Below are 27,844 nucleotides of genomic sequence, written 5' to 3' on the forward strand. Positions count from 1 at the left end.
GACTAAGAATCTGAACAGCAGGTGGGGATATATTGGAAGAGCGAGCTTTGCGGTAAGAGAGAAAGCAAATGAGGCGGACCAGGAAAAATGCCGTATTTACAATATACTCTTTCCAGAAGAATGCCATTCAATCTCCTATGGTGGAGATTTGTGACAGGGACTACTCTATTCTCAAAGTCTCTCTTCCCTACAAGATTCCAATATTCCCCTACGCTGTAACGTGTTTCCTCTCCTTCTGTAGCAGCGAGCTTCACAGCAAGGAGACTTGGGTATGCCTCCTAGGGAGATGATTGGGCTCTCTCGCTGTGCCTGATGAAAGTGACTGCAGGGCACTGTGGAAGGCGACCTTTGCCAGTTGGCCTAAACAGAAAAGTGTCAGAAGAGGAAAGGGGTAGAGAGCAAAGCCATTGAATACAAATGTTCGCATGGCTTTCCTTCATTCGGTGCCATAGAATAAACATTCATAAATTTTTGGATAAAGAAGTCTATGTAGTGAGAAAACAATTCAAAGACAGCTATGATACCAGAAACTGCCCACACAAAGAGTGAAAGTAATGACCATAATGTACCGGTTGGTGTTATCCTTGTTTTAGATGTAGTTGACGTAGCAGATGAAGAAACTGTCTCCAGCGTTGTGACTTTTATGGTGCTTGAGGTGGACTCTGACGTGGTGGTCTCCGTTAAGGTAATGTGTGGGGTCGTCGTGGTCAGAGTGAGGGTGGTGGGTGTAATTGATGTGGCGGTTGTGCTGGTGCCAATAGATGCAGTGGAAGGAGTAGTCGTTGTCAGAGTTGTGCTTCTGCGACTAGTTTTTGGCGAGGAGGATGGGGTGGATTTGGGTGTCTCCGTTGAGCTAGTGTGGGAGGTGGTCGTGGTCAGAGTGACAGTCATGGGTGTAGTTGTTGTGGCGGTTTTGATGGACACAGTAGGGGTAGAGGAAGTGGAAGGGGTTGTCAGCGTTGTGGTTTTAGTGGTGGGAGTGGAAGTGGTGTGGTGGGTGGTGGACTTTGATTTGGGGGTTTCCGTTGAGCTAGTGGACACCGTAGTTGTGGTTGTAGTGACGGTTGTGGGTGTGGTTGGTGTGGCGGTTGTGCTGGACACAGTAGGGGTAGTGGAAGTGGTAGGGGTTGTCAGCGTTGTGGTTTTAGTGGTGGGAGTGGAAGTGGTGTGGTGGGTGGTGGACTCTGATTTGGGGGTCTCCGTTGAGCTAGTGTGCAAGGTGCTCGTGGTCAGAGTGACAGTCATGGGTGTAGTTGTTGTGGCGGTTTTGATGGACACAGTGGAGCTAGTGGTAGGGGTTGTCAGCGTTGTGGTTTTAGGGGTGGGAGTGGAAGTGGTGTGGTGGGTGGTGGACTTTGATTTGGGGGTCTCAGTTGCACTAGTGGACACCGTAGTCGTGGTTGGAGTGACGGTTGTGGGTGTAGTTGGTGTGGCGGTTGTGCTGGTTCCGATGGACGTAGTGGATGGAGTAGACGTTGTCACAGTCGTCCGTATGCGACTAGTTTTTGATTCGGGAGTTGGGGAGGACTCTGTTGACCTCGTGGTTTTGGACGTTGTCGACAAAGGTGTGCTTGTTGTTGTTTTTGTCGTACTGATGGGGGTAGTTGTTTGTGATGTTGTGGGCTTTGTAACTGTGAGGGAGAAATGAGAGTTGATAAGGTGACATTGACAAGAAACTGGTGGATACCAGAAGCAGAGATTGCCAGGAATAAATAATTTTTTGGATATGAAGAAGGTTTTGAGAGTGAGTGCGAGTTTGTGCTAGAGGAAAAGAGAAAACTTTTGAAAATATATGACAAGTGTCCCTCTCTCATCCTTTACTAATGGAGAATGGTACAGCACTTGAAATAAATAACATAACTGCCAAACTTGTTGAAAAAGCACACATTTGCAAGGGTGCTCACTGTTTGGAAAGGAAGTGAGATGTATCCTGAGGTGAGTGGGATGGGTCAGTAGAAATCCTGCAGGTGGAACATATATGGGGAGTGAAGAGACCTGTCAGGCTGTTGCGAGTAAAAATGCGTCTTCCGGAAGGTTTTGCATGATGTTTGTTCCTTCTGTGCCAGAAGATGATGTAATCAGTGTTGGGTTCTACGATTCATATAGGGAAATGAAGTGTCTTCTCTGTGCCACATAGTGTTTCTAAGCGGAGATTCTTTCCCACAGTTACCAGGGCCTTGAAAACGAATACTGGATTCTTTTACCCTGCAAGCTTAGGAACCTAGTGCTGGGAGATGCTGAATGCCTTCTGCTTCCATTGTGGCGTCTGGAGGTGAGATTTTGGGCTCTCTTTTCCACACAGTGTAGGGCACTTAATGCCTTGTTAACTGTGTTTTCTTGGCCAAGAAATGATACCTGAGGTGCCGGGATACATATCAGCTCTTAGGCAGCATCTTGTCTTTGTTCTGTTTGGACATGGATCTGAGGGGAGTCATTTTCATGGATCAAAGTAGATGAGCAAGGCTGATCCACTACTTTACCCACTGACTGTGAAAGTCCCTTGTTGAGGCAGGAGTAGCAGGTCTAGGTGACCTCTCTCCATGCAAAGGAAGGAGTGTAAAGACAATAAAAAAGCTTGAATCCTTTGCGTGTGACCAAATGAAGTAGGCCTTCCCCAACCATCACACAAGGTTATATTATTGGCCAAAATGGAAAATGAAATCCATGGAGAGGAGTGCATGAATGAGATAGAAAGCACCCACATTTTTTACTCTGATCCACAAACCATTTTAAACTCTCTGGGTGTGTTTTCTTTCAGTCACGTTGAGAGAAAATGGTTTTGCCTTTGTGCCTTTCTCAGGAAGATACAGAGACTTCATTGCACTGGAATGAAGTGAGTGTATTGGCTTGTGTGTCTGTACCTAGGGATTAATTCCAGAAAAATATCTACAGGAATCTATGGTAATCCTAAGGGCTAGGAATCTGAAAAGGATATGGGATATATTGAAAGAGCGAGCTTTCCGGTGTGAGAATAAGCAAGTGAGATAGACCAGGAAAAATGTGGTGTTTACGCCATGCTCTTCCCAGGAGAATGGCATTCCATCTCCTATGATGGAGATTGTGACAGGGACTACTCTTTTCTCAAAGTCTCTCTTCCCTACAAGACTCCCATTGTCCCCAGTCCTGTAACCTCTTCCTCCCCTTCCTTGGCACTGAGCTTCACAGCAGTAAGAGTTAGCTATTCCGCCTAGGGAGAAGATTGGGTTCCCTCACTCTGCCAGATGCGAGTGACTGCAGGGAACTGTGGAAAGGGACCTTTGCCAATCGGGCTAAACAGAAAAGTATCAGAAGTGGATAAGGGGACGAGAGAGAGGCTAATGAATACAAATGTTCCAATGGCCTTCTTAGGCAGAGGTGCCGAAGAGTAACGGTTCAAAATCTTTGCATAAAGAAGCCTATGTAGCGTAAAAGCAATAGAAGGCCAGCTATTACCCCCGTAATTGCCCACACAGAAATGAAAGCAATGAGTAAAATGTACCTGTTGGTGTTGATATCACCCTCGTTGTGGACTCAGTTGACGTAGCAGTTGAAGAAACTTTTGCCAGCGTTGTGGTTTCTGTGGTGCTTGCGGTGGTGGACTCTGATTTGGGGGTCTCCGTTGAGCTAGTGTGGGAGGTGCTCGTGGTCAGAGTGACAGTCGTGGGTGTAGTTGGTGTGGCGGTTTTGCTGGACACAGTAGAGGTAGTGGAAGTGGTAGGGGTTGTCAGCGTTGTGGTTTTAGTGGTGGGAGTGGAAGTTGCGTGGAGGGTGGTGGACTCTGATTTGGGGGTCTCAGTTGCGCTAGTGGACACCGTAGTCGTGGTTGGAGTGACGGTTGTGGGTGTAGTTGGTGTGGCGGTTGTGCTGGTTCCGATGGACGTAGTGGATGGAGTAGACGTTGTCACAGTCGTCCGTATGCGACTAGTTTTTGATTCGGGAGTTGGGGAGGACTCTGTTGACCTCGTGGTTTTGGACGTTGTCGACAAAGGTGTGCTTGTTGTTGTTTTTGTCGTACTGATGGGGGTAGCTGTTCGTGGTGTTGTGGGCTTTAACTGTGAGGGAGAAATGAGAGTTGATAAGGTGACATTGACAAGAAACTGGTGGATACCAGAAGCAGAGATTGCCAGGAATAAATAATTTTTTTGGATATGAAGAAGGTTTTGAGAGTGAGTGTGAGTTTGTGCTAGAGGAAAAGAGAAAACTTTTGAAAATATATGACAAGTGTCCCTCTCTCATCCTTTACTAATGGAGAATGGTACAGCACTTGAAATAAATAACATAACTGCCAAACTTGTTGAAAGAGCGTACATTTGCAAGGGTGCTCACTGTTTGGGAAAGGAAGTGAGATGTATCCAGAGTCATGTGGGATGGGGCGGTCTTTGTTACTGTGATGGTGAAAGGTGAGTTGATATGGTGACATTGACAAGAGAATGGGGCATTCCAGAAAAATATGTATAATGAATAATTATTCATGTAGATATAAAAAAGCTTTTCGTGTGAGCTTAGCTTTCTGTTAAATGAATAGTCATAAATTGGGGAAATAATTATCAAGTGGCTCTCTCTCTCTCATCTCTAGTAATGGAGATATGGGGAACATTTGAGCTAAGTAAGTTGATTGCAAACTTTGTGCAAGGAAGAAAACATGTATAAATCCCAGTGCATTTACTGTTTGGTGAAGGAAAGCAGTCATTTCTGTAAAGGTGTTGGTTGCGACCTGTAATGTCGATTTACATCCTCATGACGGAAATTGTATAGGGAGTGCAGAAAGCCTTTCTGACTGTTGTGAGGTAATCTACGTCATCCTGGAAGGTTTTGCGTTATGTCTTTCGCTTCTTTGTCGGACTTTGACGTTTTCCTTTCTGGGTTACATGGTGCCTATATGGAAGTGCACTTACTTTGTGCCATCTAGTCTTTCTTAGAGAGATTGTGCTTGCAAACATTGACCAACCCACTAAAAATGAATGCGGGATTATTTTATCTTGCAAGTGTAGGCTCCTATTCCTGGAAGATGCTGAATGCCTTCTGCTCTCTTTCTTGCCACTGGGGGTGGGAGTTGGGATCTCTACACCTCACGGGGTAGGGTCCCTCATGTTTTGATAACTCCCTACCTCATGTTAGTTCTTGTGACCAGTGCAGGGTGCCATCAGTGGAACCCAGGGTCTACTTCTTAGGACCAGAAAAGATATCGTAGGTGCAGGGAGCTATTCCAGCTTTCAGAGGGCACTTTGCCTCTAATGTCTTTAGAATCTTATCTGGAGGGGATCAATATGAGGGTCTAAAACCAAAGGAGATAAGCAAGATTCATCTGTGACTTGTATTTTACTAACTGATTTTCTAACTCACCGGTTGTGGCTGGAGTTGTAGGTCTAGATGGCTCTTTTCCTGCAAAGCAAGAGTGTAAAGAAAAGAAAAAAGCTTGAATCCCATGTGTGCGACTACATGAAATAGCACTTACCGAACCACCCAGCAATGAAATTATACCAGCCGAAATGGAAAATGAAATCTCTGGGTAGGAGTGTACAACTGAGAGAGACAGTACCAACATTTTCTTTCGGTATATACAATCCATTTCAACCTCTCTGGCTGTGTTTCCTTTCAGTCACATTGAGAGGAAATGCTATTTGGTTTGTGCCTTTCTTAGGAAAGTATACAGACTGTATCACATCAGAATGGAGTGGGCACATTGGCCTCACATTCCGCACCGAGCTATTAGATCCAGAAAAATATCTGCAGGATTCTATGCAAGTCCTAAGGACTAAGAATCTGAACAGCAGGTGGGGATATATTGGAAGAGCGAGCTTTGCGGTAAGAGAGAAAGCAAATGAGGCGGACCAGGAAAAATGCCGTATTTACAATATATTCTTTCCAGAAGAATGCCATTCAATCTCCTATGGTGGAGATTTGTGACAGGGACTACTCTATTCTCAAAGTCTCTCTTCCCTACAAGATTCCAATATTCCCCTACGCTGTAACGTGTTTCCTCTCCTTCTGTAGCAGCGAGCTTCACAGCAAGGAGACTTGGGTATGCCTCCTAGGGAGATGATTGGGCTCTCTCGCTGTGCCTGATGAAAGTGACTGCAGGGCACTGTGGAAGGCGACCTTTGCCAGTTGGCCTAAACAGAAAAGTGTCAGAAGAGGAAAGGGGTAGAGAGCAAAGCCATTGAATACAAATGTTCGCATGGCTTTCCTTCATTCGGTGCCATAGAATAAACATTCATAAATTTTTGGATAAAGAAGTCTATGTAGTGAGAAAACAATTCAAAGACAGCTATGATACCAGAAACTGCCCACACAAAGAGTGAAAGTAATGACCATAATGTACCGGTTGGTGTTATCCTTGTTTTAGATGTAGTTGACGTAGCAGATGAAGAAACTGTCTCCAGCGTTGTGACTTTTATGGTGCTTGAGGTGGACTCTGACGTGGTGGTCTCCGTTAAGGTAATGTGTGGGGTCGTCGTGGTCAGAGTGAGGGTGGTGGGTGTAATTGATGTGGCGGTTGTGCTGGTGCCAATAGATGCAGTGGAAGGAGTAGTCGTTGTCAGAGTTGTGCTTCTGCGACTAGTTTTTGGCGAGGAGGATGGGGTGGATTTGGGTGTCTCCGTTGAGCTAGTGTGGGAGGTGGTCGTGGTCAGAGTGACAGTCATGGGTGTAGTTGTTGTGGCGGTTTTGATGGACACAGTAGGGGTAGAGGAAGTGGAAGGGGTTGTCAGCGTTGTGGTTTTAGTGGTGGGAGTGGAAGTGGTGTGGTGGGTGGTGGACTTTGATTTGGGGGTTTCCGTTGAGCTAGTGGACACCGTAGTTGTGGTTGTAGTGACGGTTGTGGGTGTGGTTGGTGTGGCGGTTGTGCTGGACACAGTAGGGGTAGTGGAAGTGGTAGGGGTTGTCAGCGTTGTGGTTTTAGTGGTGGGAGTGGAAGTGGTGTGGTGGGTGGTGGACTCTGATTTGGGGGTCTCCGTTGAGCTAGTGTGCAAGGTGCTCGTGGTCAGAGTGACAGTCATGGGTGTAGTTGTTGTGGCGGTTTTGATGGACACAGTGGAGCTAGTGGTAGGGGTTGTCAGCGTTGTGGTTTTAGGGGTGGGAGTGGAAGTGGTGTGGTGGGTGGTGGACTTTGATTTGGGGGTCTCAGTTGCACTAGTGGACACCGTAGTCGTGGTTGGAGTGACGGTTGTGGGTGTAGTTGGTGTGGCGGTTGTGCTGGTTCCGATGGACGTAGTGGATGGAGTAGACGTTGTCACAGTCGTCCGTATGCGACTAGTTTTTGATTCGGGAGTTGGGGAGGACTCTGTTGACCTCGTGGTTTTGGACGTTGTCGACAAAGGTGTGCTTGTTGTTGTTTTTGTCGTACTGATGGGGGTAGTTGTTTGTGATGTTGTGGGCTTTGTAACTGTGAGGGAGAAATGAGAGTTGATAAGGTGACATTGACAAGAAACTGGTGGATACCAGAAGCAGAGATTGCCAGGAATAAATAATTTTTTGGATATGAAGAAGGTTTTGAGAGTGAGTGCGAGTTTGTGCTAGAGGAAAAGAGAAAACTTTTGAAAATATATGACAAGTGTCCCTCTCTCATCCTTTACTAATGGAGAATGGTACAGCACTTGAAATAAATAACATAACTTCCAAAATTGTTGAAAAAGCACACATTTGCAAGGGTGCTCACTGTTTGGAAAGGAAGTGAGATGTATCCTGAGGTGAGTGGGATGGGTCAGTAGAAATCCTGCAGGTGGAACATATATGGGGAGTGAAGAGACCTGTCAGGCTGTTGCGAGTAAAAATGCGTCTTCCTGGAAGGTTTTGCATGATGTTTGTTCCTTCTGTGCCAGAAGATGATGTAATCAGTGTTGGGTTCTACGATTCATATAGGGAAATGAAGTGTCTTCTCTGTGCCACATAGTGTTTCTAAGCGGAGATTCTTTCCCACAGTTACCAGGGCCTTGAAAACGAATACTGGATTCTTTTACCCTGCAAGCTTAGGAACCTAGTGCTGGGAGATGCTGAATGCCTTCTGCTTCCATTGTGGCGTCTGGAGGTGAGATTTTGGGCTCTCTTCCACACAGTGTAGGGCACTTAATGCCTTGTTAACTGTGTTTTCTTGGCCAAGAAATGATACCTGAGGTGCCGGGATACATATCAGCTCTTAGGAAGCATCTTGTCTTTGTTCTGTTTGGACATGGATCTGAGGGGAGTCATTTTCATGGATCAAAGTAGATGAGCAAGGCTGATCCACTACTTTACCCACTGACTGTGAAAGTCCCTTGTTGAGGCAGGAGTAGCAGGTCTAGGTGACCTCTCTCCATGCAAAGGAAGGAGTGTAAAGACAATAAAAAAGCTTGAATCCTTTGCGTGTGACCAAATGAAGTAGGCCTTCCCCAACCATCACACAAGGTTATATTATTGGCCAAAATGGAAAATGAAATCCATGGAGAGGAGTGCATGAATGAGATAGAAAGCACCCACATTTTTTACTCTGATCCACAAACCATTTTAAACTCTCTGGGTGTGTTTTCTTTCAGTCACGTTGAGAGAAAATGGTTTTGCCTTTGTGCCTTTCTCAGGAAGATACAGAGACTTCATTGCACTGGAATGAAGTGAGTGTATTGGCTTGTGTGTCTGTACCTAGGGATTAATTCCAGAAAAATATCTACAGGAATCTATGGTAATCCTAAGGGCTAGGAATCTGAAAAGGATATGGGATATATTGAAAGAGCGAGCTTTCCGGTGTGAGAATAAGCAAGTGAGATAGACCAGGAAAAATGTGGTGTTTACGCCATGCTCTTCCCAGGAGAATGGCATTCCATCTCCTATGATGGAGATTGTGACAGGGACTACTCTTTTCTCAAAGTCTCTCTTCCCTACAAGACTCCCATTGTCCCCAGTCCTGTAACCTCTTCCTCCCCTTCCTTGGCACTGAGCTTCACAGCAGTAAGAGTTAGCTATTCCGCCTAGGGAGAAGATTGGGTTCCCTCACTCTGCCAGATGCGAGTGACTGCAGGGAACTGTGGAAAGGGACCTTTGCCAATCGGGCTAAACAGAAAAGTATCAGAAGTGGATAAGGGGACGAGAGAGAGGCTAATGAATACAAATGTTCCAATGGCCTTCTTAGGCAGAGGTGCCGAAGAGTAACGGTTCAAAATCTTTGCATAAAGAAGCCTATGTAGCGTAAAAGCAATAGAAGGCCAGCTATTACCCCCGTAATTGCCCACACAGAAATGAAAGCAATGAGTAAAATGTACCTGTTGGTGTTGATATCACCCTCGTTGTGGACTCAGTTGACGTAGCAGTTGAAGAAACTTTTGCCAGCGTTGTGGTTTCTGTGGTGCTTGCGGTGGTGGACTCTGATTTGGGGGTCTCCGTTGAGCTAGTGTGGGAGGTGCTCGTGGTCAGAGTGACAGTCGTGGGTGTAGTTGGTGTGGCGGTTTTGCTGGACACAGTAGAGGTAGTGGAAGTGGTAGGGGTTGTCAGCGTTGTGGTTTTAGTGGTGGGAGTGGAAGTTGCGTGGAGGGTGGTGGACTCTGATTTGGGGGTCTCAGTTGCGCTAGTGGACACCGTAGTCGTGGTTGGAGTGACGGTTGTGGGTGTAGTTGGTGTGGCGGTTGTGCTGGTTCCGATGGACGTAGTGGATGGAGTAGACGTTGTCACAGTCGTCCGTATGCGACTAGTTTTTGATTCGGGAGTTGGGGAGGACTCTGTTGACCTCGTGGTTTTGGACGTTGTCGACAAAGGTGTGCTTGTTGTTGTTTTTGTCGTACTGATGGGGGTAGTTGTTTGTGATGTTGTGGGCTTTGTAACTGTGAGGGAGAAATGAGAGTTGATAAGGTGACATTGACAAGAAACTGGTGGATACCAGAAGCAGAGATTGCCAGGAATAAATAATTTTTTGGATATGAAGAAGGTTTTGAGAGTGAGTGCGAGTTTGTGCTAGAGGAAAAGAGAAAACTTTTGAAAATATATGACAAGTGTCCCTCTCTCATCCTTTACTAATGGAGAATGGTACAGCACTTGAAATAAATAACATAACTGCCAAACTTGTTGAAAAAGCACACATTTGCAAGGGTGCTCACTGTTTGGGAAAGGAAGTGAGATGTATCCTGAGGTGAGTGGGATGGGTCAGTAGAAATCCTGCAGGTGGAACATATATGGGGAGTGAAGAGACCTGTCAGGCTGTTGCGAGTAAAAATGCGTCTTCCTGGAAGGTTTTGCATGATGTTTGTTCCTTCTGTGCCAGAAGATGATGTAATCAGTGTTGGGTTCTACGATTCATATAGGGAAATGAAGTGTCTTCTCTGTGCCACATAGTGTTTCTAAGCGGAGATTCTTTCCCACAGTTACCAGGGCCTTGAAAACGAATACTGGATTCTTTTACCCTGCAAGCTTAGGAACCTAGTGCTGGGAGATGCTGAATGCCTTCTGCTTCCATTGTGGCGTCTGGAGGTGAGATTTTGGGCTCTCTTTTCCACACAGTGTAGGGCACTTAATGCCTTGTTAACTGTGTTTTCTTGGCCAAGAAATGATACCTGAGGTGCCGGGATACATATCAGCTCTTAGGCAGCATCTTGTCTTTGTTCTGTTTGGACATGGATCTGAGGGGAGTCATTTTCATGGATCAAAGTAGATGAGCAAGGCTGATCCACTACTTTACCCACTGACTGTGAAAGTCCCTTGTTGAGGCAGGAGTAGCAGGTCTAGGTGACCTCTCTCCATGCAAAGGAAGGAGTGTAAAGACAATAAAAAAGCTTGAATCCTTTGCGTGTGACCAAATGAAGTAGGCCTTCCCCAACCATCACACAAGGTTATATTATTGGCCAAAATGGAAAATGAAATCCATGGAGAGGAGTGCATGAATGAGATAGAAAGCACCCACATTTTTTACTCTGATCCACAAACCATTTTAAACTCTCTGGGTGTGTTTTCTTTCAGTCACGTTGAGAGAAAATGGTTTTGCCTTTGTGCCTTTCTCAGGAAGATACAGAGACTTCATTGCACTGGAATGAAGTGAGTGTATTGGCTTGTGTGTCTGTACCTAGGGATTAATTCCAGAAAAATATCTACAGGAATCTATGGTAATCCTAAGGGCTAGGAATCTGAAAAGGATATGGGATATATTGAAAGAGCGAGCTTTCCGGTGTGAGAATAAGCAAGTGAGATAGACCAGGAAAAATGTGGTGTTTACGCCATGCTCTTCCCAGGAGAATGGCATTCCATCTCCTATGATGGAGATTGTGACAGGGACTACTCTTTTCTCAAAGTCTCTCTTCCCTACAAGACTCCCATTGTCCCCAGTCCTGTAACCTCTTCCTCCCCTTCCTTGGCACTGAGCTTCACAGCAGTAAGAGTTAGCTATTCCGCCTAGGGAGAAGATTGGGTTCCCTCACTCTGCCAGATGCGAGTGACTGCAGGGAACTGTGGAAAGGGACCTTTGCCAATCGGGCTAAACAGAAAAGTATCAGAAGTGGATAAGGGGACGAGAGAGAGGCTAATGAATACAAATGTTCCAATGGCCTTCTTAGGCAGAGGTGCCGAAGAGTAACGGTTCAAAATCTTTGCATAAAGAAGCCTATGTAGCGTAAAAGCAATAGAAGGCCAGCTATTACCCCCGTAATTGCCCACACAGAAATGAAAGCAATGAGTAAAATGTACCTGTTGGTGTTGATATCACCCTCGTTGTGGACTCAGTTGACGTAGCAGTTGAAGAAACTTTTGCCAGCGTTGTGGTTTCTGTGGTGCTTGCGGTGGTGGACTCTGATTTGGGGGTCTCCGTTGAGCTAGTGTGGGAGGTGCTCGTGGTCAGAGTGACAGTCGTGGGTGTAGTTGGTGTGGCGGTTTTGCTGGACACAGTAGAGGTAGTGGAAGTGGTAGGGGTTGTCAGCGTTGTGGTTTTAGTGGTGGGAGTGGAAGTTGCGTGGAGGGTGGTGGACTCTGATTTGGGGGTCTCAGTTGCGCTAGTGGACACCGTAGTCGTGGTTGGAGTGACGGTTGTGGGTGTAGTTGGTGTGGCGGTTGTGCTGGTTCCGATGGACGTAGTGGATGGAGTAGACGTTGTCACAGTCGTCCGTATGCGACTAGTTTTTGATTCGGGAGTTGGGGAGGACTCTGTTGACCTCGTGGTTTTGGACGTTGTCGACAAAGGTGTGCTTGTTGTTGTTTTTGTCGTACTGATGGGGGTAGCTGTTCGTGGTGTTGTGGGCTTTGTAACTGTGAGGGAGAAATGAGAGTTGATAAGGTGACATTGACAAGAAACTGGTGGATACCAGAGGCAGAGATTGCCAGGAATAAATAATTTTTTTGGATATGAAGAAGGTTTTGAGAGTGAGTGTGAGTTTGTGCTAGAGGAAAAGAGAAAACTTTTGAAAATATATGACAAGTGTCCCTCTCTCATCCTTTACTAATGGAGAATGGTACAGCACTTGAAATAAATAACATAACTGCCAAACTTGTTGAAAGAGCGTACATTTGCAAGGGTGCTCACTGTTTGGGAAAGGAAGTGAGATGTATCCAGAGTCATGTGGGATGAGGCGGTCTTTGTTACTGTGATGGTGAAAGGTGAGTTGATATGGTGACATTGACAAGAGAATGGGGCATTCCAGAAAAATATGTATAATGAATAATTATTCATGTAGATATAAAAAAGCTTTTCGTGTGAGCTTAGCTTTCTGTTAAATGAATAGTCATAAATTGGGGAAATAATTATCAAGTGGCTCTCTCTCTCTCATCTCTAGTAATGGAGATACGGGGAACATTTGAGCTAAGTAAGTTGATTGCAAACTTTGTGCAAGGAAGAAAACATGTATAAATCCCAGTGCATTTACTGTTTGGTGAAGGAAAGCAGTCATTTCTGTAAAGGTGTTGGTTGCGACCTGTAATGTCGATTTACATCCTCATGACGGAAATTGTATAGGGAGTGCAGAAAGCCTTTCTGACTGTTGTGAGGTAATCTACGTCATCCTGGAAGGTTTTGCGTTATGTCTTTCGCTTCTTTGTCGGACTTTGACGTTTTCCTTTCTGGGTTACATGGTGCCTATATGGAAGTGCACTTACTTTGTGCCATCTAGTCTTTCTTAGAGAGATTGTGCTTGCAAACATTGACCAACCCACTAAAAATGAATGCGGGATTATTTTATCTTGCAAGTGTAGGCTCCTATTCCTGGAAGATGCTGAATGCCTTCTGCTCTCTTTCTTGCCACTGGGGGTGGGAGTTGGGATCTCTACACCTCACGGGGTAGGGTCCCTCATGTTTTGATAACTCCCTACCTCATGTTAGTTCTTGTGACCAGTGCAGGGTGCCATCAGTGGAACCCAGGGTCTACTTCTTAGGACCAGAAAAGATATCGTAGGTGCAGGGAGCTATTCCAGCTTTCAGAGGGCACTTTGCCTCTAATGTCTTTAGAATCTTATCTGGAGGGGATCAATATGAGGGTCTAAAACCAAAGGAGATAAGCAAGATTCATCTGTGACTTGTATTTTACTAACTGATTTTCTAACTCACCGGTTGTGGCTGGAGTTGTAGGTCTAGATGGCTCTTTTCCTGCAAAGCAAGAGTGTAAAGAAAAGAAAAAGCTTGAATCCCATGTGTGCGACTACATGAAATAGCACTTACCGAACCACCCAGCAATGAAATTATACCAGCCGAAATGGAAAATGAAATCTCTGGGTAGGAGTGTACAACTGAGAGAGACAGTACCAACATTTTCTTTCGGTATATACAATTCATTTCAACCTCTCTGGCTGTGTTTCCTTTCAGTCACATTGAGAGGAAATGCTATTTGGTTTGTGCCTTTCTTAGGAAAGTATACAGACTGTATCACATCAGAATGGAGTGGGCACATTGGCCTCACATTCCGCACCGAGCTATTAGATCCAGAAAAATATCTGCAGGATTCTATGCAAGTCCTAAGGACTAAGAATCTGAACAGCAGGTGGGGATATATTGGAAGAGCGAGCTTTGCGGTAAGAGAGAAAGCAAATGAGGCGGACCAGGAAAAATGCCGTATTTACAATATACTCTTTCCAGAAGAATGCCATTCAATCTCCTATGGTGGAGATTTGTGACAGGGACTACTCTATTCTCAAAGTCTCTCTTCCCTACAAGATTCCAATATTCCCCTACGCTGTAACGTGTTTCCTCTCCTTCTGTAGCAGCGAGCTTCACAGCAAGGAGACTTGGGTATGCCTCCTAGGGAGATGATTGGGCTCTCTCGCTGTGCCTGATGAAAGTGACTGCAGGGCACTGTGGAAGGCGACCTTTGCCAGTTGGCCTAAACAGAAAAGTGTCAGAAGAGGAAAGGGGTAGAGAGCAAAGCCATTGAATACAAATGTTCGCATGGCTTTCCTTCATTCGGTGCCATAGAATAAACATTCATAAATTTTTGGATAAAGAAGTCTATGTAGTGAGAAAACAATTCAAAGACAGCTATGATACCAGAAACTGCCCACACAAAGAGTGAAAGTAATGACCATAATGTACCGGTTGGTGTTATCCTTGTTTTAGATGTAGTTGACGTAGCAGATGAAGAAACTGTCTCCAGCGTTGTGACTTTTATGGTGCTTGAGGGACTCTGACGTGGTGGTCTCCGTTAAGGTAATGTGTGGGGTCGTCGTGGTCAGAGTGAGGGTGGTGGGTGTAATTGATGTGGCGGTTGTGCTGGTGCCAATAGATGCAGTGGAAGGAGTAGTCGTTGTCAGAGTTGTGCTTCTGCGACTAGTTTTTGGCGAGGAGGATGGGGTGGATTTGGGTGTCTCCGTTGAGCTAGTGTGGGAGGTGGTCGTGGTCAGAGTGACAGTCATGGGTGTAGTTGTTGTGGCGGTTTTGATGGACACAGTAGGGGTAGAGGAAGTGGAAGGGGTTGTCAGCGTTGTGGTTTTAGTGGTGGGAGTGGAAGTGGTGTGGTGGGTGGTGGACTTTGATTTGGGGGTTTCCGTTGAGCTAGTGGACACCGTAGTTGTGGTTGTAGTGACGGTTGTGGGTGTGGTTGGTGTGGCGGTTGTGCTGGACACAGTAGGGGTAGTGGAAGTGGTAGGGGTTGTCAGCGTTGTGGTTTTAGTGGTGGGAGTGGAAGTGGTGTGGTGGGTGGTGGACTCTGATTTGGGGGTCTCAGTTGCGCTAGTGGACACTGTAGTCGTGGTTGTAGTGATGGTTGTGGGTGTAGTTGGTGTGGCGGTTGTGCTGGTTCCGATGGACGTAGTGGATGGAGTAGACGTTGTCACAGTCGTCCGTATGCGACTAGTTTTTGATTCGGGAGTTGGGGAGGACTCTGTTGACCTCGTGGTTTTGGACGTTGTCGACAAAGGTGTGCTTGTTGTTGTTTTTGTCGTACTGATGGGGGTAGCTGTTCGTGGTGTTGTGGGCTTTGTAACTGTGAGGGAGAAATGAGAGTTGATAAGGTGACATTGACAAGAAACTGGTGGATACCAGAAGCAGAGATTGCCAGGAATAAATAATTTTTTTGGATATGAAGAAGGTTTTGAGAGTGAGTGCGAGTTTGTGCTAGAGGAAAAGAGAAAACTTTTGAAAATATATGACAAGTGTCCCTCTCTCATCCTTTACTAATGGAGAATGGTACAGCACTTGAAATAAATAACATAACTGCCAAACTTGTTGAAAGCACACATTTGCAAGGGTGCTCACTGTTTGGGAAAGGAAGTGAGATGTATCCAGAGTCATGTGGGATGAGGCGGTCTTTGTTACTGTGATGGTGAAAGGTGAGTTGATATGGTGACATTGACAAGAGAATGGGGCATTCCAGAAAAATATGTATAATGAATAATTATTCATGTAGATATAAAAAAGCTTTTCGTGTGAGCTTAGCTTTCTGTTAAATGAATAGTCATAAATAGGGGAAATAATTATCAAGTGGCTCTCTCTCTCTCATCTCTAGTAATGGAGATATGGGGATCATTTGAGCTAAGTAAGTTGATTGCAAACTTTGTGCAAGGAAGAAAACATGTATAAATCCTAGTGCATTTACTGTTTGGTGAAGGAAAGCAGTCATTTCTGTAAAGGTGTTGGTTGCGACCTGTAATGTCGATTTACATCCTCATGACGGAAATTGTATAGGGAGTGGAGAAAGCCAGTTAGCTATTCCGCCTAGGGAGAAGATTGGGTTCCCTCACTCTGCCAGATGCGAGTGACTGCAGGGAACTGTGGAAAGGGACCTTTGCCAATTGGGCTAAACAGAAAAGTATCAGAAGTGGATAAGGGGACGAGAGAGAGGCTAATGAATACAAATGTTCCAATGGCCTTCTTAGGCAGAGGTGCCAAAGAGTAATGGTTCAAAATCTTTGGATAAAGAAGCCTATGTAGCGTTAAAGGAACAGAGGGCCAGCTGTTACCCCCGTAATTGCCCATACAGAAATGAAAGCAATGAGTAAAATGTACCTGTTGGTGTTGATATCACCCTCGTTGTGGACTCAGTTGACGTAGCAGTTGAAGAAACTTTTGCCAGCGTTGTGGTTTCTGTGGTGCTTGCGGTGGTGGACTCTGATTTGGGGGTCTCCGTTGAGCTAGTGTGGGAGATGCTCGTGGTCAGAGTGACAGTCGTGGGTGTAGTTGGTGTGGCGGTTTTGCTGGACACAGTAGAGGTAGTGGAAGTGGTAGGGGTTGTCAGCGTTGTGGTTTTAGTGGTGGGAGTGGAAGTTGCGTGGAGGGTGGTGGACTCTGATTTGGGGGTCTCAGTTGCGCTAGTGGACACCGTAGTCGTGGTTGTAGTGACGGTTGTGGGTGTAGTTGGTGTGGCTGTTTTGCTGGACACCGTAGGGATAGTGGAAGTGGTAGGGGTTGTCAGTGTTGTGGTTTTAATGGTGGGAATGGAAGTGGTATGGAGGATGATGGGCTCCGTTTTGGGGGTCTCAGGTGCCCTTGTGGATAACGTAGTCATAGTCAGAGTGACGATTTTGGGTGTTGTTGGTGTGGCAGTTACGCTGGTTCTGGTAGGCTTTTTGGAAGGAGTTGTCATTTTCAGAGTTGTTTTTCCATGACTTGCTTTTGGTGAGGATGTTGGGGTGGACTCAGCTGAGCTCGTGGTTTGTGATGTTGTGGAGAAATGTGTTGTTTTTGTTGTAGTGATGGGGATAGTTTTTTGTGATGTTGTGGTCTTTGTAGCTGTGAAGGAGAGACATGAGTTGATATGGTCAGATTAACAATATAATGGTGGATTTCATAAAATGAGATAACCATGAATAAATAATTTGATATGAACATGGGTTTTTCGAATGAGTGTAACTTTGTGCTAGATGAAAAGAGAAAAATTTTGGAAATATTTAACTAGTAGCCCTTTTTTATTATTTAGTAATGTACAATGGAAGAGCACTGGAAAGAAAAAACGTAACTGCCGATCTTGTTAAAAAACATACTTTTTCAAGGGTGATTACTGTTTGGGAACGGAAGTGAGATGTATCTAGATGTGAGTGTGTGGGGCAGCTAAAATCTTGCAGATGGAACATATATCAGGAGGGATGAAACCTTGTTGGGCTGTTGTAAGTAAACTTAAATCTTTCTGGAAGGTTTTTCTTTTTGTTTGCTTCTGTGCTGGAGAGTGATGTAATCATTGTTGGGTTCCACCATTCATATAAGGAAATGAAGTGTCTTTTCTGTGCCGTATAGTCTTTCTAAAAGGAGAAACTACTTTCCCACAGTTATCAAGGCCTTGAAAACGAATACTGAATTATTTTATCATGCATTTGTAGGGCCCTATTGCTGGGGGAGGCTCAATGCCTTCTGCTTCCATTATGGGCTCTGAGGATGGGAATTTTGGGCTTTATTTAGCACACGGTGTTGGGCACATAATGCTTTGTTAAATCCCTGCCTCGGTTTAACTCTTCTGATTACTGCAGAGTGAAATCTGTGGTTCCCATGGTATATTTTTTAGGCCCATAAATGATACCATAGGTGCAGGGATATATGTTAGCTGCCAGAGGGCATCTTGTCTTTGTTGTGTTTGGATGAGGATCTAGAGGGAGTCATTTTCAGGAGCAAAAACCAAGTAGATGAGGAAGGCTGATCCACTATTATATTACCCACAGACTGAGAAAGTCCCTGTTTGGGATAGGAGAGTAGGTTTAGGAGACCCACTCCCCACGGAAAGGAAGAGTGTAAAGACAATAAAAAAGCTTGAATCCCTTGAGTGTGACTAAATGAATTGGGCCTTTCCAAACCATCACACAAGGCTACTATATTGGCCTAAATGGAAAACAAAATCCATGGAGGGGAGTGCATGAATGACAGAGAAAACCGCCACATTTTTAACCCTTATCCACAAACCATTTTAAACTCTCTGGCTGTTTTCTTTGAGTCATGTTGAGAGAAAATGGTTTACCTTTGTGTCTTTCTCAGGAAGATAGAGAGACTGCATATACTGGAATGAAGTGAGTGTCTTGGTCTCTGTGTGTGCACCTATGGATTAATTCTCGAAAAATATCAAAAGGAATCTATGCTAGTCCTAATGGCTAGGAATCTGAAAAGGATACATTTAAAAAGCGAACTTTGCAGTGTGAGAATAAGCAAGTGAGATACACCAGGAAAAATGCACTGTTTACACCATACTCTTCCCAGAAGAATGGAATTCAAAATACCATAGTGGATATTTGAGACAGGGGCTACTCTTTTTTCAAAACCTCTCTTCCCTACAAGACTGCCATTGTCCCCAATCCTGTAACATCTTTCCTCCCCTTCCTTGGCACGGAGCTTTACAGGAGTGAGTTAGCTATTCCGCCTAGGGAGAAGATTGAGTTCCCTCACTCTGCCAGATGTGAGTGACTGCAGGGAACTGTGGAAAGCGACCTTTGCCAATTGGGCTAAACAGAAAAGTATCAGAAGTGGATAAGGGGACGAGAGAGAGGTTAATGAATACAAATGTTCCAATGGACTTCATATGCGGAGGTGCCAAAGAGTAACGGTTCAAAATCTTTGCATAAAGAAGCCTATGTAGCGTAAAAGCAATAGAAGGCCAGCTATTACCCCCGTAATTGCCCACACAGAAATGAAAGCAATGAGTAAAATGTACCTGTTGGTGTTGATATCACCCTCGTTGTGGACTCAGTTGACGTAGCAGTTGAAGAAACTTTTGCCAGCGTTGTGGTTTCTGTGGTGCTTGCGGTGGTGGACTCTGATTTGGGGGTCTCCGTTGAGCTAGTGTGGGAGGTGCTCGTGGTCAGAGTGACAGTCGTGGGTGTAGTTGGTGTGGCGGTTTTGCTGGACACAGTAGAGGTAGTGGAAGTGGTAGGGGTTGTCAGCGTTGTGGTTTTAGTGGTGGGAGTGGAAGTTGCGTGGAGGGTGGTGGACTCTGATTTGGGGGTCTCAGTTGCGCTAGTGGACACCGTAGTCGTGGTTGGAGTGACGGTTGTGGGTGTAGTTGGTGTAGCGGTTGTACTGGTTCCGATGGACGTAGTGGAAGGAGTAGACGTTGTCACAGTCGTCCGTATGTGACTAGTTTTTGATTCGGGAGTTGGGGAGGACTCTGTTGACCTCGTGGTTTTGGATGTTGTAGACAAAGGTGTGCTTGTTGTTGTCTTTGTTGTACTGATGGGGGTAGCTCTTTGTGATGTTGCGGGCTTTGTAACTGTGAGGGAGAAATGTGAGTTGATAAGGTGACATTGACAAGAAACTGGTGGATACCAGAAGAAGAGATTGCCAGGAATAAATTATTTGAGAGATATAAACACGTTTTTTAGAGTGAGTACAGCTTTGTGCTGGATTATAATATAAATACAGGTAAAATAATTAACAAGTTGCCCCTTTCATCTTTTAATAATGGAAAATTGAGGGAGGACTTGAAATAGGTAACATAACTGCCAAGTTGGTGAAGAATAAGTAGATTTACTGTTCGGGAAATGAACCTTGAAATGTTTGGAGATGGGTGAAGCAGTGTTATACGGTTTTAATTCTAACGTTTTAACATATTTGCTGTGTGAACAATCGAAGTCTTAGTGTTGCAAGTTAATGTGTGTATTTTTGAAAGGTTTTGTGCTATGTTTTTTTTCTTTTTTGCCGTAATTTGAGCTAATCCATTTCAGGTTACATGACTCATATATGAAAATGCACGCATTTCTTCGTTCCATCTAATCTTTGTAAGAACAGATTCTTCTTCTACATATTTACCAATGCATTCAAAATGAATATTTAATTGTTTTATTTTGCAAGTGTAAGTCCCTATCCTTGTGAGATGGTGAATTGCCTCCATTTTTGAGTGTAGGGGTAGGATCTGGTGGCTTTCTTTACCTCATATGATTAGGCCTATAATGTCGAGTTTACTCACTATGTCATTTCAGATATTCTGACTAGTGCAGAATAACATCTATGGAAGCCAAGGTTTGCTTCTTAGCTTCAGAAAAAGTTCCATATCTTCAAGATCAATGTCAACTGCTAGAGGGATTTTTGTACCCAATGTGTTTGGACAATGACCCAGAGGTAGTTATTTTGAGGTGCCGGTGTATACTAATTTTCTAATTGCCCTAATATGTATAATTTCTGGTGAATAACAATTTTGGAAACATTGGATTAAAAAAATCTTTGTAGTATAAAAACAACTGGAAGTGACCTATTATACCCTTAAATGCCTATGCACAGATTAATTGCAAAGATTAAAAATTACTAGTTGCTGTTGGTTTTGTACTCCTTGTGGACTTAGTTGTTTTCAGGATTGTGGTTTCTGTGCTGCTTGGGGTAGTGGTGATCTTGGTGGTAGACTCAGAGATGGCGGTTGGTGTTTTCCTTGTTAATGTTGTTCTCATGGTTGTTGATTTTGTCTGGAAATATTCTGTTGTAGTGGTTGGTGATCGTTTAGATGACGAAGTAATTGGTTGTGTCTTTGTAATAATTGGTGTTGTGATGGTAGTTGTCATACGTGTAGATGTAATTTTTGTTGTTGGTTTTGCTTTTTAGAGAAAATAAATTATATTAATATGGTAGTAATAATAAGATATATAGAAAAATATATTGAAAAATTTTGCGAACTACAAACTAATGATAAGAATGGCTGGTAGCACCACTTGTTTTTTAAGGTTGCCTGACACTTCCTATTGTAAAGTCCTGTTTTCAGTTGGTTATAACTTTGCCAAATATAACCATTGGGCTGAAATTTTCTATTCCTTGTGCCTTCCTCAACCTAATTTTTTATTGGAAAATGTGCCCACATTTGGTCATGTTATTAGTTTTTGAAAAATTGCAGTTCAGACATGCTCAGTGATGACTTCTTTGATTCTTCTTCAAGTAGGTGTAGCTTTGTAATACATGTAGGTGTGTGCGTGCCCAGCACAACTGAAGCCAGAGAACTCTGCATAGGGGTGGTGTTTACAGTCTGTGGCCCTTGCCCCTCCCTTGGTTTTATAATATAACACCCTCACCCAGTTCCTTCTCACCATGCGCAGCTAAAGTCAGAGGTTGATGCAGTGTCTTCACTTCACATTTTCATTCTCACTTTCTGAGAGATTTTTCTTTTTTCCTCTAGATAATAGGAAGTAGTATCTCAGGTATAGTTTAGTAGTAGTGTAGTCATAGTTAGAGTAGGTGGCTGCCCGGTGTGATGCCCTCACCAGGGTTCAAGCATTGTCCATTGTGTAGGGGGAGGGCATCCCCAACAGTAATCCCCACATAAGATGCTTGTTATAGGCCAGCAAAGGACACATTAAGGAATGGTGTTCCATCTGTAAGTCATTCAAAAAGAGGACTCAGGAGGCGAGAGACTTATAGCTGAAGCAGCACCTACTGGAACAGGCCATGTGGCCTTCTTTGACATCAATATCCTCATGTGATTGGTGGTTGTCTTCAGAACTGGCAGGTGATGCTGCTCCACATTCAAACCCTGCTGTTTCCTCCAAAAGGAAGATGTCATTCTCCCTCCTCTAGTGCAGTGAGGAAGAGGTTCCATAAAACTAATAGGGAACAGTCCATGGTTCAGGGAGACTCTTTCTCATTTTCTAAGAGGAGTGCTGACCGGCACCATACTCTTTCCGGCATGTGGGATACAGCAGGTTTATCTAACTGCTCCCCGATACTGCTCCCAGATCAGCAAGAGCCTGTACCATCGACTGGTTCTGGCCATGGGGTGTCTGTTGAGACCAGTACTGATTATGTCAGCATCAGCATTGATGGTCTCCACACTGGCGGCGTAACAGACAGCTTCACACATGCTTTGCTTATCACTCTCTGACTCTCCACTAGTTCAACAGTTTTCCAGTGCCATAGTTTCTACCATTTCATCTTCCATTGTGCCTCTGGCACCTTCTGGCTGTGTCACAGAGCTGCCAGGTTTGTTGGCACTGAAACTCACACAGCCCACAGTGGAATTGAGGCTGACCCCAAGCCCGGCACCAAAGGCCCCCTCAATGCTGGTGCGTCCTTCAGCACACTCATTGCCTGGCAGCAGATCCTGCCATCAAGCTTGGTATCATTCTTGACTTAGTCTGAGCATCTCCTTCAGTACTGGGCGGAAGTTTGTCTTGCTGGTGACAAGTCCCTATTCCTCTTTGACTTTGATGCTGCCCCCGTGTTGGGCTTCAGATGAGTCTGGTTGTTTGTTTGTCCCATGAGGGCTGGCTCTCCTGTTGTCATCAGAGAATCTCCAGGACTCCTCAAAATCCAGGTCATCCTCCCCTTTGTTGTCATCCAATAGGCACCAGAGACTATCCTTGAATCACCATCAGTACAGAGATTGGCATCATTCCCGCAGTCGAGACAGGGGCTCTTGTCCCAAAGCCTACTACCAACCAATGCCATATTCCTTTGCTCAGCGGCCTCGTTCAATCCTTGAGATGCTCATTGGTCTTTGAGGTCCCATTTGTTGCCCTGCTCCATAGCAGGATTGGCGGTCTCATTGGTGGCTCCTGTTCTTGAACCACCACAGCTAGAAGTGACCACTGCCCTGTTACCTCTGGGCCTCCAGGGTTATCCCAACTGGATCCTATTGTTCAAGAACAAGATCCATCTTTGGCACAGCAAACCACTTCCTTGTCCTCTCCAGATGACTCTACTGTGATGAGCTTCTCCTCTCTCTCGATGTCCGAGGACTTAAAGACATATCAGGATCTCCTGAGGCATATGGCCACTATCTTAGGCATACAGGCTGAATTTCTGCAGGAGCAAATGCATACGCTGCTGGATATTCTTCAACCATCAGTTCCAGGGAGAGTAGCCCTTCTGATAAATGGGGTTGTCATGGACCCTGCAAAGGCCCTCTGGAATACTCCCACTTTGTTGCCTCCCACAGCAAAGCATGTGGAGAAGCGGTACTTCATTTCCATGTGGGGTTTTGAGGGTTTCTACTCCCACCCGGCTCCTAACTCTCTTGTGATAATTGCCAATATGGGTACTGCTAAGGCAAAGTTCTCTGGCTTCGGTGTGCTGGGTGCATGCACACCCACATGGAATACACATCTGCATCACATCTCGAAGAACAGTTACAATACAGGTAAGTAACCATTTTTAGAAGCTAAATTCCCCTGAGAAGCTATCTGCACTGTTCATCTTCAAGTCAGGTGCTGAGCACACCTTTCTCTGCAACTGCAGCTCTTGCAAGTTGAAGATGCTTCTATTATTAATATTTATTTTAGTGCACAACAAACTGAAATTAGAATCCTCTGCTGTCCACAGTAAAGTTTCACTCTCATGGCATTTGTATAACAAACAGAACATTAATGGTTCATTTCTTCAGTACTATTTAAATAGGTAGCATTCTTCAGTTTCTAGGCATAAATAGTTTATATTGCAAAAATTTAAGGATAGGGAATAACTTTTTTATTTTTAAAAGAGCACAGCATTGAGTGTACACTTCGTACAATAGGACAGAAATTAAGTCTAAGTAAAATTAGTGGTGCTTTCTGTGGCTCATATAAACTCAGTCTTTCTTGAATATGGACTGAATTTCATAGTGACACAAAACCCTGTATTCTTCACATTTTCATCTGCTACTGTTCTGCAGCCTTACACAGTTCTTTCTTAACAGTTTAAGTTTTTTTTAAATATGAAGACAATTGAGAAAATGTAATTTATTAGAAACAATGGCAGTAATGAAAAAAAAACGTACCAGTTGTTGAGATGACTGTCACTGTAGGGCTGATTGGTTTTTCTGGGGTTGACGATATAGTTATTTTCGTGGTGGTTATTGGTGTAGAGGTCTCAGTTAGTGTTGTGATTGGGGGACTTGACGGTGCTGTCTTTGTTGTAATGGTGGTTGCATATGTGTAGTGAGTGGTGGGCTTGATGGTGGCAGGTTTTGTTGTAATAATTGGTGTTTTTATAGTTACTTTTGTAGTTGATAGGGTGGTTGGTATACTGGTTAAAATCGTGTGTATGGTGGACTCTGTGGATGTAGTGGTTGGTGTTCTAGTTAAAACAGTGGTTGTTGGTGGTATGGTAGTAGTTGGTGTTTCAACTGTCCTAGTGCTGCTTGGTGCTGTAGTTTGTATTGTTGTTGCTACAAGAAAAAATAATAAAAATATAGATATTGAGTATAAGAAATTATTTTAGTAATTGATTTCTATAAATATCTGTCATATCAATAGAAAAATGATCTTAGGAAGAAATAAGATTAAAATATATTTATTATATGTATAAAATTTGACACAACTTAACTATCCTCAGCTTCAGTATCCCTCTTAGTAATGTACTTGCAAATGGCCCAGAGTAGGAAGATGTCACAAAAACTTTATTTGTTTTTTTTTCTTTTCTTCAATATGCTTTCAAGTGAATTCAGCATTCATAAATACTTCAGACTAAATGATATGGAAATTAGTCTATTATCCTCTGAATTTCACAGTGCGAACAGTTGGCACTGTAATCTTTACCACATTGGTCTTCCAGGAGCCTTGATTTTACAAAGATCTACACTTTCATTGAGTTCCAGCGATATCATAGGAATTCCATGCAACTGTAAGTGTCAGCAGCTGTAGATCTCTTTATCATATTGGATGAGTATGACTTGACTGTTATGTAGAATAAGCACTTCTAAGATTGAGATTGTTTGATCTCTGGACCTAATCATTCATTAGTCTCTGAAGACTCCTGACTAGACACAATTGTGATGCACACATCTCTCCACTAAGAACGGTGCTGAGACTACTGATTAATTTCATATACCAGTAGGCTAAGTCAGGTGATAATTGTCTTGTGTCACTATCAGCTTGTCCTGGATTTTAACCAGCAGAAATATCTCATTGCTAATGTCTTGAAGCATTCAGTAATCACAATCCCTTAATTTAACACACAAAACTCACTTGAAAGTTTTATAAGGCCAGGATATATTTCATTATTGCATATAAAGCATTTCAGAGGAAGATGAAATAATTTTACAAAGATGAATAAATGCTTACTATTGAAAATGAGGAATTAATAATATATTTCTAGAATCCAATATGTGATGATTATGTCACATATTATTTCCACTGACTACAGAACTAACCTGTTGAAGGTGTAGAGGTTTCAGGGGTAGTTCTAGTGGGTTCAGGTCCTGCTGTGTAAAAATAGAAGAAAAGTTTTAACATGTTAATGAGAACAAATTAAGAAGCTATTCCAAAGGGAAGAGTTTACAGAATGAGTGAAAAATGAAAGAATTGAACAATCTGCAAGACATCCCTGAAAATGCTCAGTTGTTATACATTTCATAGAAAATCTTTATTTCGGTAGAAATAAACAATATTGAGGAAATCAGTACTTTGTTTGAATGAGTATGCTTTTGCTATCTTTGTCACTATGTTCATGCTTAAGGGCAGCCTTATGTCTCAGGAAAATGTACATATGGATTTTCTGCAGACAGTATAGCCCTAATAAGCAGAAGCCTGGAATGATGGTTGTTATTGTGTAACATGGTAAAGACCCTGGATCCAAGTCTGGATGATGCAGATCCAAATTTTGCAGCTTGAGCCCATTTGTAATATTATCTACCCATCTTTGTTTTTATAAGCTTTCACTTCACTGTGATATAGGGGCACCACCTAGTAGTAAAGATTACAAAAGTAATAAAAAGCATGCATGCTAGAAAAGGGAACTTGTTAGATAAAGTCTATGTACTGGATTCTATCATGTGCCAGAGTTCCACTCACTGTGGGAAAGATGTTGAAGGCATCATGGAGCCAATTATTTTCAGGGGCACTGAGACATTATCAAATGCTCAAGCTTAGAATGAGGGTAACTTTTCATCACAACTATTAAAATCAACAAGAGCGTTCCAACTACTATTTAATTTACAATCCTTCACAGACCGACATTTTTAGTTGCCTGTTTTCATTCAGCTACCTTCTTAATCATCTTAGCAGTAGAGCAACACAATTATTACAGAGGAGAGTTGTGCTTGGATGAGCAGTCATTATTAATCAATAACTATTAAGAACAAATTCCTCCTGCAAAATATTCAGCTGATTCAATTTTTAAAGCTTCTAGCTTTTACAGAGAAAGAAAGTGACTGTATAAATCTCTACTTACTGCAGGGCTTACACTTTCCCTCCTCATGATCAAAGTATTCATTATGCGAGCAGTTGTAACAGCCTGGAGAGTGGGGAGAGAAGGATTTACTCATTCCTCAGAGAACAGCAGTCTCCTACAATGTTTATTCCTTAACATGTAGGTAACTTAATATAATAATATGAAATTAACAAAAGGTGACCGCGTATTGAGCAAACATGGTATCTGTCATTTATCCAGTGGCATCTCCAAATTCTTTAAGGAAATTTCTCTTGATACAGTAAGAATTGTAAGCTTCATGTTCAAGACAGGCTGAGGTCATTACAGCACTCTGTACTATGGATTCTATGTCAATTACTTATCATTGTGATAGTAGTAGTAGTAAGGTGAAGATGAACATACTACATTAAGACTATGTAATCATTGCTCCAAAAATTATGCCAATGGAAACATCACTGTCTTAACCACCAGTTAATACAATAAAAATACCAAAAACAGTCAGGGGTGATTAAGATGAATCACTCAGGTTGAAACACCTCCAGAGAGGTACCACACCCAGATAAGCTTGAATATACTGGTTCAAACTGGATTTCCTAGAGACCAACAGACAAAGAAAAGACTTTTGGTATAAAATGTCTAAATTTAAAATAACACAGGCCCTTCTTTTGACTCAGAAAATGGACAGGACCCCCTGTCCAAGGGGAGCCCAACCCTGGCGAAAAGGTTGGAAGAACTTCGGCTTACTAGGACCTGATAAGACTGATGGGTGAGCTCTGGTTAGCTTTTAGCATGCATATAGGAACTTTTATTGTTTGTATGTGTTTTCTCTATAATGCTTATATTCTAAGAATAAATGTATTATTCCCCCAGTCTAGAGGGAGATCTGCTTGTGAGGTGTGATGGCTGGATGCTTGAAACCTTAAGTGGGTGTCCTCGAGGTGGACCAGGAGTAGAAGGGTGGTCAAAAGTGCAGTTAACCCTGAAATTGTGACAATCATTACCTTCAATGTTGACATATTTGTAGTTTTGGTATGGGCAATTACAAGGCCGGTAATGCCAGGTGCAATTTTGTTCATCCCAGTAATTGTAGTTGTAGGTACTCTCACTGCCTGACTTTTGGTGCGTGTTGAAGTAGTCACAATAGACAGCTGAAAAAGCAAAAATAGAAGAAAAGTCTGTTTTTTTTTCAGTTTATGGAATGTAGTTCCTCAAAGGATTCAGAACAGGCAGGAAGAAAGCAACTCAACAGTACTTGGGGACTCAGTGCAAGCCCTCTGACCTCGACTGTGGGTGAACTGATTCGAATTTGTGTTCTAGTGATGTATGTGTTAATTTCTTCCTTTCATAAGAAAAAGTGGCAGGTGTAGGCATTTAGATATTTGTAAGGTATAATGTATTGATGTGTTAAATGGAAAGTATCAAAAACTATAGCTTTAAAGCATTGTGAAACCTGTGCATATCACTTCTTTTTCTATATAGCAACCA

General features: G+C 43.4%; 1 protein-coding gene across 1 annotated transcript in view; it reads right to left on the minus strand.

The window, feature by feature from the left end:
- The window catches only part of LOC137148009 (mucin-6-like), a 79,357-nt gene that overhangs the window by 5,792 nt on the left and 45,721 nt on the right, over positions 1 to 27,844 (minus strand). Inside the window, exons 26-39 of the mRNA XM_067540417.1 lie at positions 27,361 to 27,507; positions 26,381 to 26,443; positions 25,362 to 25,412; positions 23,988 to 24,377; positions 20,559 to 20,840; positions 18,972 to 19,526; positions 16,349 to 17,071; positions 14,534 to 15,326; positions 11,614 to 12,299; positions 9,210 to 9,764; positions 6,302 to 7,363; positions 5,323 to 5,361; positions 3,479 to 4,162; positions 570 to 1,631 (exon numbers count right to left, since the gene is read on the minus strand). Coding sequence (XP_067396518.1) covers positions 570 to 1,631; positions 3,479 to 4,162; positions 5,323 to 5,361; positions 6,302 to 7,363; positions 9,210 to 9,764; positions 11,614 to 12,299; positions 14,534 to 15,326; positions 16,349 to 17,071; positions 18,972 to 19,526; positions 20,559 to 20,840; positions 23,988 to 24,377; positions 25,362 to 25,412; positions 26,381 to 26,443; positions 27,361 to 27,507 — 7,092 coding nt within the window. The remainder of the gene's footprint in view (positions 1 to 569; positions 1,632 to 3,478; positions 4,163 to 5,322; positions 5,362 to 6,301; positions 7,364 to 9,209; positions 9,765 to 11,613; positions 12,300 to 14,533; positions 15,327 to 16,348; positions 17,072 to 18,971; positions 19,527 to 20,558; positions 20,841 to 23,987; positions 24,378 to 25,361; positions 25,413 to 26,380; positions 26,444 to 27,360; positions 27,508 to 27,844) is intronic.

Source organism: Emydura macquarii, unplaced genomic scaffold (assembly GCF_026122565.2).
Source record: "Emydura macquarii macquarii isolate MOO-44397 ecotype Brisbane River unplaced genomic scaffold, CSIRO-AGI_Emac_v2 contig_587, whole genome shotgun sequence".
Classification (NCBI taxonomy): Eukaryota; Metazoa; Chordata; order Testudines; family Chelidae; genus Emydura; species Emydura macquarii.